Consider the following 14,949-nt stretch of genomic DNA (forward strand, 5'->3'; position numbering starts at 1 on the left):
CTCCTAAGAGCTTGTGGAAGTTCTACTAAGCATATTGCTAAAATTCAGTCTTAAGGGCAAAGTCAGTTTTAAGATTGTTTTAAGATTTAAAATAATAATTTTGAAAAGAACATGAAAATATTTTATCTTCCTTAATACAAGCTAATGAAATTCTCATCCTGAAGTTTCTGTATTCCTGTTCTTTATTTCTTAGGTTCGTTAGCACTCTTCACTCTGAAGACTACCATTATTCATTTTAAATATTTTGTATTATTAATCCAATACTATTGTAGAAATTGTTGTAATTTTGTTCTCAAAATTAAATGAATGTTGCTTGGCTTTCAATCACACTGTCATATACTGAAAAGCAGAACCAAGAACCACAATTTGAGATTTGGATTAGCAAGAACTCTTAAATTACTCTTTTCTATAAACTGATAAACAAGAAGATAGCTTGGTATGACCTCTCCTGGTCTATCCATATTTTTAACCTTCCTGCCAACACCCCCACCTGGTAACATGGCTGTCAAGAGACTTCCTGTAAGGGTTCAAAGCTGATTTCAGAACAGTGGAAATATTTATTTAGAAGATGCTGTTGACTCACAAATAACACTTCTCAGTGCTCTCTACTTGTTCCTTAGCATAGGGTACCTAAAATAAAATGACTTTGTAAGCCAAGATCTAAATGATAAGAAACATAACGTAAAAGATGATCAGAGCCAGCACCACTTATGTACCACATCAGAATAGCTAATAAGTTAAATACCACCATTCAGACATCTGTGCTGTTACTTTTTATATGTCATGACAGTAATTTCCCCTTGAAACCAGCTAAGAACATTACTGGGAAGGTGCTGCTTTCCTCTGTTCCTTCTCACAATGGTAGGCTTCAAGTGGTTGAACCAAAATCCTTTTACTGTGTGATATGTGTTATACTAGCCTTGGTCCAGTTATAGTCACACATTTTGTCTGGCTACAAATATTCACATATAGCAGCGCTAGGTTTCATAATGTTCGTTATGCAAATCAGTACCAATATTGCAGAGACACTGTGTTCACTGAAAACCTATTCCCTTTCCCTGAGCAATTTGGACCACTAAAATGGTGTCAACCTTGCTAACTTCAGAACAGAGAGAGCCTCCAGTGCATGGTGTGGAAGCTGAACTAACTAGACTTTGAGACAGACTAATTATTTCTGAGACACAGCTGACCCTATGTGAAGCTGCGGTTTCTCAGACCTTGTCCAGGAGCTTTACACAATGCAGCCTCCCAGGATTTCTACACCACTTCATCGCAGGACATAGATAACAAACCCTGACTATTCATTCTGCATTTACAGTAGGCTCTAGAAAGAAAAAAAAAAAAACAACTAAGAGATTATAAATTCAATATGCAAACATACCACATGTAATTACTGACATTTTAAAACAGACATTTTTGGTGACTTGTATTTTTGCTGTCTCTGTCCTGAGAAGAAAAAAAAAAAGGCAATTTCCATAGCTTCACCACTAAAATACACGTCCACCCAATTCCAGACTCCGTATATTGCACAGAGACATGTAAGGGGTGAAAAGAATTACTTTTGAAGTTATTCTTTCTAGGGAGGATAAAAGGTAAATATGATCTTGAATAGAAAATGACCTAGTGCAGTGAAATAAAATCACACTGGTCAGATCACAATTGTAAAGAAAGGAAAATGAAATGGAGATTAAAGTACTTCTCAAATGTAAAACAAAAATCATAGTTCATGCTGCAGACAAAAGTATGGTAGCTGATCCAAATGTGTTCAGAAGAAATTGAAGCACCTTTTCTTTTTCTTTCTTGAAAGTTGAACAAATGCCGTTTTTCCTCACTTTCTTGGGTTAACCCATCTTTTATAATAACAATGTAGAATTCTGCCTGATGGTGAACATAAAAAATTGCCATTTCAGGTTGAAAGAAACAGCCTTAAGTGTTTGTTAAGCACAACAGGTACATTAATTAGTTTTTGGATAAACTGCTAGACTAACGTAAATGTTCAACTAGAAAAAAGAAATCGGTATTTATTGGAATATTTGAATTCATTATTGCATATGCAACTGGAAGGAGTACCAGATCAGCTGAATCCAGTACAACCATGGCCAAAACACCTCCATCCCCAAACCATTCTTGTTGCTGTGTTTAATGGACAGCAAGTATTTTGCCGTAGGATCACTGCAGTTGTCAGAAGAGGCTGGCTATGTCTGTTCATTAAGAAACGACTCCTTTGGAAGGCACGGTGAGACCATGCCTGTGACTACCAACCACTCCAACGTGCACTGCAGAGGGCAGGAGGACTCTGCCGAAAATACTGTTTTTCTTCAGTGGTTCTTTTCTGTACATAACCAGCAATACCACTCCTCCTGAAGCTTCCATACCCACATGAGAGAGATCAGAACTTCAGGTGCCAGCCTTCTACAGAGATTTTAAGGCTCCAGTTAATCAGCAGTTGTAACTGTTTTCTCTTTAAAAAAAATGTTCACTGTGAAACATTTTAGGTAATAAAATGCTGCTGTTTCTGAGACCTTTGTTTTACAAATTATTAAGGATACTGGCAATAATCACTTTTGCAGATTTTGGAGTAAGCATTAGAAGATAACTGAAACCATTACACATTCCTGACATAAAATATTTTACAATACCAATTTATAAGTGTCGTAAAAGAGAAGCAGAACTGTCAGACAAATAATGCTAGTGCTGAATTATCCCCTTGGCCCAATCTCCAAGAAACCCAAAGGTAAATACTGCTGACATAAGCAACAGAACTAATAACACTATATAACTTTGAACATTTTGTTTTGTTTTGTTTTGGTAATAAGGTGGCAACCGTATGCAAAATACAGCTGCATATTTATGCTTAATCCTCACCTCAAACTTCTGTCGAAGCTCTGCATTTCCATCTTCATCAGCATCTGGAATCGGAACATTATAATATTCACCTTCTTCTTGATTCAGCAGCTTGTACCTATAAAACATTTGAGAAAAGCAAATGTTGTTACATTTTTATTTATTCCTTTTAGATTTAAAATCTGATTTAGTTGTTTGTACCGATGTCACTTGCATGTGAAGAACTGCTTGCCAAATTCTAAAGCAAACAGAGAAACAGAGTATATTTCACCTAAACTTATATCTTTAATCACAAACTATCTGTCAAGGCAGTGTAATGTACAAGGATTTCATTCCAATCATCCTGTAATATAGTGGAGAAATCAACCTTGAAGAACCTTTTCTCCAGCACTTCTAAGGCCCTTAACAATTCTCCTCAATGAGACGTACTTTTTGAGAAGGTTTTATAAGTTCTATGCATGGTTTGGTAGGTAATAAGATGACATTTTATAAAATAAGTTCCCATGTACTTTGAACTAGTGGAGCTATATCTAACTGATATGCTTCATAATGAATATATCATATTTGTGATAAAAATAAGATGAATATCACAAGACTGCGTACATAGAATTGAGTTTACAGCATCTCCTGGCTCCAGCAGAAGCTTCATGAACATGACAAAAGAAAATAATTCTTTTAATTATCCTTCTTTGTTATATACGTATATAGCCTACATTTCCTGGTTTCGGTTGCATTTTCAGTGATCTCATAGCATGAGATACAGTGAAAAGCTACAAAAAATGTAATTACACTGAAGAAAAGTACCATTTCAAAGTCTCTCCAGAAACTCTTACCATCCACTAGCTGGCATTTTCATAAGCTCTGACACCCCAAATGAAAGAGATCCCATAAAATCATTTCTGGTTGTTCGATCCCAGTCCCAGACCTCTACGGATAACCGTCGATCTTTGTCTGTAGGTTTTAATTTACTAAAAAGAAGCAGAGAAGAAGCATTTTCAATGCAAAACTCAAATAAATGATTCAATACTTAAAAGGTATTGTATTAAAAGGGGTTAAACTTACAACGTGAATGACTCATTCCAGTGTGGATTCAGAGTAGAACGAATGGTTTTTGTTTTTTGTTTACTTTCATTCTTGGGATCAGGGATAAGTTTCAGTTTAACATAAGGATCTGAAAGTCCATTTGGATCCATGGGAATTAGGTTTTTTGCTTCTCGCACTGTCAATATAAAACAGCCAGCTGATTTGCATGGGATTACAAATCACCATTAACAAAGTAGTAACAAAGTAGTAACCAGAGGAAAGAAACATGTTGAAAGATAAAACAAATAAGATGCAAAACCCACTTGTCAGACCTGGCATGGAAGAAACTAGTTGTTGTGAAGTAAGGTTGCTCTTGGTGATATTTATAAGGATGATAGAGAGAAGTGACAGGAGACAGAAGCAATTCCTAAATGGCATGCTGCTTCTGGGCACCTCTTTTCTGCAATGGAATGATTAAACGTCCAAATCCATCTCTGTAAATTTTTAAGCCAGGAGCGTTTCTTTACTCTTTGATTTACTGATCAATCTTAGGTTACACAGCTACAGGACTATCAGCCAAATACTCTACGAGTGATTGTCGGATCCCAACAGATTTCAAAGGACAGGTTGTTTTATACAATCTATCACTGGAAGCTATCGATACCAGACTTCCCTCGGATTCATTGCTCATTAGCTGTCAGCTGGAATCACTGTGAGCATCGCCACAACAGCACATGAAGTAAAACACAGAAAAGAGGAATTTAACTTTGTCTTCACCAAAATATTAAGGTAGCTTCTATTTTCACAATGCCAAAAGAAAGCACAAAGGGAGTTAAAAAATCTCACTGATCCTGAGACAAGAACAGCCAGCAACCTGCCTGGGGTGACATACCCCATCAGGCTGCATCCCTATGCGGAACAAGGAACTGAAGCATTGGTGGCTTATGATCATATTTATTGGGGGTTTCGGTAACTTTTGGGTTTTAGTCCAGCTGGAGTTACAGCAGCAGCTGTGGAGCTTCGTTAGGTAGCTCAGAAGTCACTGTAGAGGCGTGGGGTATTTCCATGGATAAGCAGACAGCACTTCCCTCCCTCCTGCAGGGGACCAGCCTAACGCCCAGTAACATTTACACGGCATGTAAGACTTTATTGTGTGTCAATGGCATTCAGCCATCAGCTTCTGCTGAACTTAAGAGCAGATTGAATTTCACTTGTGTTGTGAAGAAGTCCCACCCAAACCGGTCAGGCTGCAACAAACCGCAGCTAAGAGGGATCGAGTTGGAGATGTGAAATTCAGAGTCCATAACTGGGCATCTCAACATCGACTGGGCCAGCAGAGAGCAGGAAATGGCTTTCATCTAGAGATTCCTTTGTGAGATTCCTATTTTAAGATCAAAATTGTTCCTGGAAGGAAAATCTCAAGCAGCTTTGAGAGTGACATAGTTCCTAAGGTATGAAGAAAGGCCAGCAATTAAGAATGAGTCACTAGAGAGATTATCCTGGATTGACAGTGCACACAGCTACTGCTTTCACAGTGTCAGCATCTGAAGGATTTTTTTTAATTTCATCTACCTAACTGAAGAAAAGAAATCTATGAGGAAAATTAGGAAAGATCAACCCTGAAGTCACCTAATACTACTTGACGGAGAATGTTTCTCACAAAAATTTGAACTTTAGCATCACTTAAGAACTCAATTGGAACCAATGCAAAAATAAATAATGAAATAAATAAATACATAATAATATATATATATATATATATGTATGATATATCAATATAAAAATCAGGATCTTCAGTAACAGATATTTACTATTGGCTCAGGGCACCCTCCTCCTTTCCTCCCAGGTGTGAACAGCATTTTCACATTTTAAACACAAATTATAGAAATCTGCAGGATTTCCAGCAGTTATTTCCTAGCATGGAGGCTGAAAGGCATCCAAGCAACACAGACATTTTATAGTGCATTATTTCCTCTCATTAGGTATAGAATAATGAAAGGGGCAGTTTTTGGACAAGAGTCAAATGACGTGTCAACCAGCTGAAGCACATCTTATCAAAATGCCCTTTGCCCTCCCTTTAGAAATAAAGGCATGGTTGTGTTGGACTGGCAACTGCCTGGCTGCTGCTGAAAGACAGAAAAAGAAGGACAATGAAGCAGAGGACAGATATTACTGTGCTTTACTTGAGGACAGTGAGAGGAAGGTTTGTGAAGTGTTGACAACACCCTTGCTATAACAGAGTGTTGAAGGTGATCTGCAAAATCATATGATGGTTCCTCTCCATCCCCTATGCACCTCATATATTTGCTAGTCGCATGCATCTAGCCCTAGGCTGATATTTTTCTTTTACACAGTGGTGAAAGTTGTAGTGCTCAGAATGACTGTGTTCTTCCAAATGACATAGCCGCTAAGTCATCTTTTAGTGCAAATATACTACTCACCATTTAATTTAGGGTGTGGAGGGAAAAGTCTCGGAGGAAAAAAAGGCTGCTGCCATGGAAAATGCAACATTTCAAACAGCTTCAACAGCGCTGTTTGTTTAATGAGAGCATTAGGTGTGGTAGAAAAAGCTGGAAGAGGAAATACCAAGTATAACTGGTACCTTTCTGGTAGGAATATCCAAAATACTTGTAGAAAGAAGCTCTTTCTACAAGAGCTACTTCTTTGGAACACACTAGTTTGAGTGCATTTGTCAGGATAATTCTCATGCAGAACAGATATCCTGATGTAAATTAATTATTGAAATTAGATCACGGCTGGAAAGGAATTGCATTAACTTGAACCAACATTTGATAATAATTAAGTTATTTTTCTTAAGTTTGTGCCTTTAAAATGAGAGAAAGAAAATGCTTATTGGCTAAAATTTTAAAATCAAATGCACTAACATTGACTAACTACATTTCCCACATAATTGTACCAGAAAAAAATATATCGTATTTCAGAAGAACAGAACAGAAGCAAGCATCTTTCTTGCAGAGCATTTCATTTGTTGTTCCTAACAATCCCTATACCAAGCTGGAAGGAGCTTGCACCGGGGAAAACGATAGCTTTTGATATAGAGAAGAGCCTCCACTCTCATAAGTCTACACTCTCATGCACTCTGCATTTGCCTTTTGAAGGTTTCCCCACTCAAAATTAGGCTAGAAAAATATTTGTTCTCAATCCTTGAAAAAGATTCAAGGATTATTAAATATTATATATTAAAATTTAGCATAATGAAACTGATCTTCAAATTATTCTGAGGAAATAACATGAAGATTAAATAACTCAGTTAAATATTTTCAATCCCCAAAGGGCTAAACATCATGTAGTGAGTGAAGGATGAAGTGGCAGACTTCCACGCAAGGCACTGTCCTTCCCATCCTGCACTCTTCTTGTTTGTTTGTCTTGTGCACAGCACTTGTGACTGCACTGCCAGGTTCAGCACATGAGCTATTACTTCAAAATCCACTTTTTGATTTTTGTTTCTATATTGCAACTTGGTGTAAGTGAGGAGAGGCGTTGACTACGTGTCCTACAGCTTCCCAGAAATATACACAGGGAAGGTGTTGTTTTTTTTTTCCTTTACTAAATTTCCTTGAACAAAAATGGCTTGATTTTAGCATGGTGTCTTCAGTGTAATCTTTTATGTTTAAATTCTGTGTGGGGAGGCTCAGTGTGAACCCAAGCAGGCTTTTCAGAAATTGGCTATGTGGATGCAAAGCCATTCTCTGAGGCTCAGCCATGGAGGGCTCCCTGCAGAAAGCCATCACTGATCAGCCTTCGCACACGCTGCTGAGTCTCGAGAACACCACTGACAGCAGGAGGACCTGGCAGCATGTGTACGGATACTTTCTTTTTTGCAGGAAACGCAGAATAAGAAAAAAGCCCTCTAAACACACAAAAAGAACCTCAAAGATGAACTAGTATGGAAAGATGCAACATATACTAAATACAGGCTGCTAAAGAAGTCATTATCTCACTCCTTATCTGGCCCATTTGTATTTTTGTCTGTATAATTACTACCCTTAGACATCTTTCTTCACTTCTTTTCTTGAGGAAACAGCATGATGATACTTGTGCCGAACAGTGTTTATAAAGAACTAATGTCTCAGTGGCCCACCTCTTTGAGCCATACTATTTTTACCAAGACAGGTCAGCTTTCTGTTAGGGGGCTGACAAGAAGAGGTTTGCCCTCCCCACCACAGGCGCTTTCTCTTGAGTGTGGTTGAAACAGAGTAAGTTAAATGAAAAAGAACTCCAAGAAAATAGATCAGCTCACCGAGGCTGAATTCTGCTATAGCTATAATGAGAGCAAGCCATCTCTCATTGCTTTGTAATTATTAGTTAATTAAACTCAGCACTGTGATAGAGACGTTGTTTCAATTTACAGTTGGTTCAAGTCAGGTGCAGCGCTGCATCACTTGAGGAACTTGGACAGAAACCTAGAATAGCACTTTGCCAGCTTTATGACATAAATATTAAGCATGATAATGACGTCTGTATGCTGCAAAGTAGCTGGTAGGAGCTAAATCTCCTAATGCTTTGTCCAGATTAAACTCGGAATGGGGACCAAGAACACACAGACAATCAGGGAGTGAAGAGAAGCATGTACTGAAGTTCCTAACACATCTAAATTTGCCCATGTTTCTTTTTAGAAACTAGAAATAGTTGTCACCATGCCATAAGGAAAAGGTACCATTTTCCTCCTTATTCATAATTAAGAGACCACAAGTGTTTAGTCAGCAGAAAACATGGAATATTTGATGACTTTCCTATTTGATTACGTGTCACTGGTATTACGGTAGTAACCAGAAGCTGAGCCCAAAACCGGGACGCCCACCTTTCCAGGAATAGTACAAAGACAGAAGCAAACACAGAGCTGGTTCTTAGGTACTCATACTTTAAATAAATATCTAAATACGACAGAGTGGGCTGCCAGAGAACTGACACTTTATGTAAAGAGAAGAAATTCAAGCAGAACTTTGAGGAATTCAAAGTGCAGATGACAAAACTTGAACTTTTTTATAGAACATATGGGTCAAACATGGCAAATGATACACAGTTATGGATTTATAACTTCTTGTGGTATCAGCAGATAAGTTTAGTTACAGGATTGAGAAAATAAATATTTCTGTCCCTAAAAGAAAGCAGAATTACTTGCAGCATGAGTTCACTCGATTCCTTTTCAAGTGAGTCAGTTACCTTTTTCCTGAAATTTCAAGTATTGATAACAAAACAGTTTACTAATCACAGCAACCATTTCTTGCTGATCTTTAACTCCCTACAGGCAGCTTAGAGGAGCAGAAATTTCCCAACTGGAAGCAAATATTCCATGAAGTAGGTGCTTTTACAAGAGGCTTGTTTAAGTCTCAAATGGGCTTGCCTGGCAAGCTATCCAGCAAAGTGCAAGAAAAGGGAGAACACTGTTAGCTCAAAGTTTCTGTCTTCCCACAGCAAAGCATTAGTAAATTATTTCATAATTCTCATTACTTCCAGAAAAAGCGTCTGCTACATTCTCCAGTGATGTGTCCAGAGCACAGATGAATTAGGTGAGAGGTAGAGGACCTTGTCCTCCCAGCCAAGGAACTTTCTCCCTTCCATCTTACCACATTCTGGTCTTAATCACAGTTTAAAAGATTTGCCTTTTATGAAAAATAGTTTTTCTTCCAAGCTGTGTACTTATACTCTCTGTATGCAAAATCCAAAGCTGTCTCCAGAACTGCTCAGCTTTTACTCAAGATTTTTCAAGATGGTTTTATTGAAACTATCATTGAATGCTTGCTTTCTGGAGCTGATTGTGACTCACGTGTACAACTGACTTCCATAAAAATCCTGCTTTTCAGTCAAATTCCATACAGTGCTTGGTAACTAAAAGGGCTTCTTGATATGTGACTTCTCTGTTCCATAACTATTCCCTTGCCTAGCTAAATTTTCTTCTAATATCTCTCCTGAGACCAGTGCCTGCTCATTACACCCAATTTCCCGAATCCTGACGGATGGCAACATGATGAATGGAGGCTATGGGAACGCTGCGCTTCACAGGTGATTTACACACAAGAAATGGATGAGTGATTAATTTCCTTCCTACTACAACATGAAAAATGAACTAGAGTTTCCTGATGCTTTATTCCTCTGTCTTTTATTGAGACAGTCTCTCCTGCTAATAAAAAATGTACCATCAACTCTAATGCTCCTTAATAAGTGCTTGTGCCTGCAGTAGGTTCTCCAGTTTCAGTTTCAACTGGAAGTCTCACAGCAGCAACTGCATTTTATTTTTAAAATGATTGCCTATATAAAAAATATTTTCATAGAAAATACCTAGTACTGAGAAGGATAACTACTTAATAAATCATAAGCCTTAACACAAAAATTTGACTCTTATTATATCAAACTGTCTGAAAAGCGATTGAATTTATATTCCTACCTGTTTACATTCTTATACAAATCTGTAGCTTTTTTTTTTTTTTTTTCTATGCAGGCAGATGGACATCTATGAAAAACTAATGCTTCTTTTAAATACAGCACATTGCCTATTCTTTCATGGTAAAGAAAATTTATTGAATGAAATGGGAAGTATTTGTTTGCTACCCAGGCTGGCATTTCTAAAGGCACAGCCCTCTTTGTACTGAGCACAGCAACCCTGCAGATTCTGGGAAAGCCAGAAAAAAAAAAGAAAAAAAGATTATATTCGCAAGATAAAACGTGCAACTCATATCTGAGATATTAAAAAGCCTCCCACATGCAAGTAATTATTTGGGATCGCTTTTATAGGTACTTCATTCTAACAGCTGGTCAAATTGCCAGAATATTCCTATGTGTTCCACTTTTAACATCAGTTGCACAGTATTATGAAATTAATGCTAAAAAAGAAATATACTAGTACTGACCTAGGCAAACATAAATGAAATTATTCAAGTGTGTGTGGAGGGATCTTTTAAGGAAGCAGTTTATGAGGATCTCAAAATTTGCCAAAATTTTCCGTCTGTCACTCCAGCTCCTTTGGGCAGAGGCTGCTCACCCAGCTCCCCACAGCAAGCAGAGTGACAAAACATTAATATGCGGTACCATAGGGTGGCTCAGCAGAAGGCATTCATAAATAATTTGAAAAATGTACAGCGGGGAGTAGAGAACTCCTGGGGAGGTTATTGTTGGAGAGCCTGCTCCGTGCTCCCAGCCCCTGCAGAAATCACGCCCAGGTTTCCTCGTCTTTTAAATAACGGAGGCATCAGGGAAGAATAAAAACACATTTGTTATCCTCTCAGCTAAGAAAAATACACTTAAAAACCTGAAAGCTCTGGGCTGCGTGTATGTATATGTATTTTAACACCGTTTATGTAAGAGAAGGGTGCACTGGATGACAAGGAGTCGCCACCAGCCTGCCTCCAGCCGCGCGCCCGTGTCAGGAGGGCAGATCTTTGTTGGCAGCTGCTGTCAGATCCAGCTCCTGGCAGCTGACAGGTCGCAGTTTGGGATCCCAACAATGTGGCAGCTTTTTATATGTCACTGCACCAGATGGGGTTATTTTCTCACAAAGGTTATTGTTTGCTCACTAAAAAAATAATTCAAAAATAAAATTAAAATAAGAACCGTGAGTCAACCACCTACGAAAGCACTCAGAAGCCCCCCAAATTATACGATGGGTTGACAAGTAAATGTAAGAGTGACAAAACTTCTAACACACATCAGAAGGAAGACATTTAAGTGAAAAACAAAACAAACAGAAACGAAGACTGGCAAAACTGCTTTACTATTCTTAAAAGCAAAAACCCATCAGTCCAACCTATCAAATTCAGTGAATTCCAAAAAAAACCCACAACAATTCAATATTCTATGAGTTCCTTAGAAAAGAGAATTACCAAGCTGATTTACTCCAAGTGCAATAAATTATTAGTATCCAATGCAACTCTTGAGGTAGTAGATATAAAATAAAGAATAGGTATTTAAAAACTGCAACACAAATCAGCACTGGAAACGGCACTGACTAGCACTGGGGAGATGGTGAGGTTTTGGCAGAGTGTAACACTACCAAATTCCTATTAATTTCGGAAAAAGCATTGCAGTCTCTAGCACACAGGCAGAAAAGACTGTGGCTATCTTTAAGTACCAACGCTGAAGATCCAAAGTACGCATTGACGTACCCAGGAATGAAATATATTTATGTATAGGACTGAATCATTCCCATGATTAGTTCAATTCAAAACAGGCCAAAATGCTTATATATTTTAGATGTTCTAACTGAGCCACTGGCCAGCTGCAACTGGCCTCTTTCCCAGTATTCACTGGGGAAATAAAAAAAAAATATATTATTTGCAAGTTTTTATTGGGAAAACACTTAGTAACCAAGCATGTACCATGGCCATTTTTTGGAAAGAAAAGCGACTACAACTACAAAACCCTCAAAGCTGTGAGGTAGAAGCAAACAGGCCAGGCACTGAAGAGTGTGCCCCAAGTGATCGGTCCCTACCATCGTTCAGTATTTGGCACCCCCAGTAAGGGGGTTTCCTTCCCTTTCTTTCCCTTCCCTTAGTATGGGCTTGGTATATATATATATATATATATATATGCATATTATTATTTATTTATTTATTTTAAAAAGCTTACTTTCAAGGAAACTCATTTTTATTTAAAGAAATTTTCGGAAGCCTTGGAAGTGCTGACAAGCCCCAACCATACGAACATAACAGCACCGTAGCTGTCCCATGCAGAACAAGGTTGTAATAAACCTTTTTCTTATAGTCCAGAAACCCACTTGAATGTTGGATGAAAATCTTTGATCTGTAGACACACAAATAGCAGAATTTGCCAAGTGCTCTCACATCAAAAAGAGCTGAGGAAGAGCATCTACAGAACATCTGCAACAACTTTACCTTACCCATACCTCAGACAAGACCTTTTCAACTAAAATTCTGATGTAGAAAAAAACCTACTTGTATAATTGTTTTACAACACTTCGGTACCACAAAGACTTGTAGAAACCTTTTGTCCCTAAAAGGGCTATGAACCTGCTGAATCATCACAAAAGAAACGTTACTTGACTGATTATGTACATTGCCAGAAATTGTAGGTCGTATTTAAGAGCCTTGCTGCAAAATGGCCTAGAGCAATGCAAATATATTATTTTTTTTTTTCACTTGGATGATTTTCAAATTAGTTCTTTCTCCTGGTACAATTACTTTCAGAACCCGCATCTCCCTCTCTGAAATGCTTCACTACTCAGTGAAAGCACCTTTCTCCTAATGACAGCATCTTGGACAAATTTAACCCTCCTACGCCAGCAGGAAGCTATTTGAAAAGTTTGCTACAATTAAGTATCACTTGGGATCTGTTCTAGTCCTTTCTAACTAAATTTCATCATACCTCTCCCTTTCAGTGCATTTTACAAGGTTTGACAGGAGAATCTGGAGGCATTCAGATGCAGAGATAACAAAAGCATGAATGAATGGTGACAGGAGGGAAGTTTGCTACTTGTGTGAGCTGTGAAAATCCAGCGTGGTGGCCTGATTTCCTTTATGCTGCCTACAAGGGCTATGGTAGCTTGTGTGATTCATTCCCCATGTAAGAAGTGCAGAGGTAGAAGGAACATCCTTCTGGTGCACAAGATAATAGAAGGGAAGAGAAGAAAATAGTTCAATTGGGAGGGACCTGCAAATGCCATCGAGCCCAACTGCCTGGCCACTTCAGGGATAATCAAAAGTTAGGCTCTAGCCTTTCAACTGAGCGATGCTGAAGCAATTTAACAACCCTCAGCATCCATAGGTTGCCAACAACCCCATCAAAAAGCAAAAGCAGAAGTGGAGATGTCTGCAAAATGTCCTACTTTGTCCTGCTGTAACTTTACCCTCGAATTTGATTCCCTTTTGCAACACCAAGCACGTGCTGATAGCAGCACCCGGTTCCTGCTTCATTGTGTGGACACTCAATTCCATTTTTTGTGGTACAAATTTTGAAGTATTAGTGTACGTGTAATATGCATGAAGATGTATTAAGATGTGTTGCTGTTTTCTTCATTAAAGCAGCGTTGGTCACCTGTGACAACACACAAACCCACCCCTCTCCTGAAGTAAAAGCATTGATAACTTTGTGTTTTATGACCGTCTTCTTCTTGGTTTCCTAAGTTATATCATCCTATATTTTTATTTACGATAGCATGATTCTGTGATTTCTTGAAAGTTCTGACTGATTAAAAAAAATACTACTTCCTTTAAGAATTTAGATTTGAGACTTGCCTCTACCTGCAAAAAAATACAACTAAAATTGTCTGTTATTCCTTCCTGTATGTCAATTTTTTTCTGTCCTAATTCCCACCCTGTGTTTTCCCTTTGAGTAAATTATTGTAATCTGATTGGCAAAGAACATTTTTGCATATTTCTGTCCAAGAGAAAGGAAAAATCAACACTGAAGTTCACTACCAGCTTTGCACTTCAGATATCAGATACTAATTATCAGGTGACCCCAGTTAAAACAGAAAGCACATACAGAGCAAACAAAACATACGCTGTAAATACAAATTCTTAAGTGGATCCTGAGCGATAAACTCTGCTCTCTGATATGGCACAAGGAAGTTCTGCTGGAGCTAAACAACACATTCATTCTGGGGGCACAAAATGGTCCTTCCACTTGAAAAATATATTTTCCATATTTTTTACTTGCAACTTCAGACTTGGAATGAGTTGTGGGGGTGTGGATCCAAAGCTTACTGATAAATTCTGGGAGAAGCATTTCCAAGGAAACTAACTACCACCCTCTCCTTCCTTCCTTTCTCTCCCTCCACCCCATCTTGGGAACCTTAACAGAAGAATCTTGAAGAATCTTAACTTGCAGAATCTGATCTTTTAAAAATTATTATTATTTTATAATACACTGGGAATACTATTTGGGATTGAATCCAAGTTCCTTTGTTTATTAAATACTCTGAAATGCAGGAAATAACTCCTTAGTTGATGGAAGTTCAGAGTATTTCTTGTGTTCTGAAGATGATGGCTAACTTCCTGACCAGTTAGATATCCCTTTGATGTTTCCTAGAAGGAAAATTGACATTATAGTGTTTTTCTAATGAATATTGCTGAACTTTAAAGCTATTATTTTCTTTCATTTTCTGTT

The 14,949-nt window shown here is 38.0% G+C and overlaps 1 protein-coding gene across 4 annotated transcripts in view; it reads right to left on the bottom strand.

Moving 5' to 3' along the window:
* The window catches only part of PRKCA (protein kinase C alpha), a 170,007-nt gene that overhangs the window by 44,347 nt on the left and 110,711 nt on the right, over positions 1–14,949 (bottom strand). For all 4 annotated transcript variants that reach the window (XM_068655192.1, XM_068655191.1, XM_068655189.1 and 1 more), the window contains 3 exons: positions 3,907–4,063; positions 3,678–3,812; positions 2,866–2,962 (listed from right to left, as the gene is read on the bottom strand). In XM_068655192.1, the coding sequence (XP_068511293.1) occupies positions 2,866–2,962; positions 3,678–3,812; positions 3,907–4,063 (389 nt within the window). The remainder of the gene's footprint in view (positions 1–2,865; positions 2,963–3,677; positions 3,813–3,906; positions 4,064–14,949) is intronic.

Source organism: Anas acuta, chromosome 18 (assembly GCF_963932015.1).
Source record: "Anas acuta chromosome 18, bAnaAcu1.1, whole genome shotgun sequence".
Taxonomy (NCBI): Eukaryota; Metazoa; Chordata; class Aves; order Anseriformes; family Anatidae; genus Anas; species Anas acuta.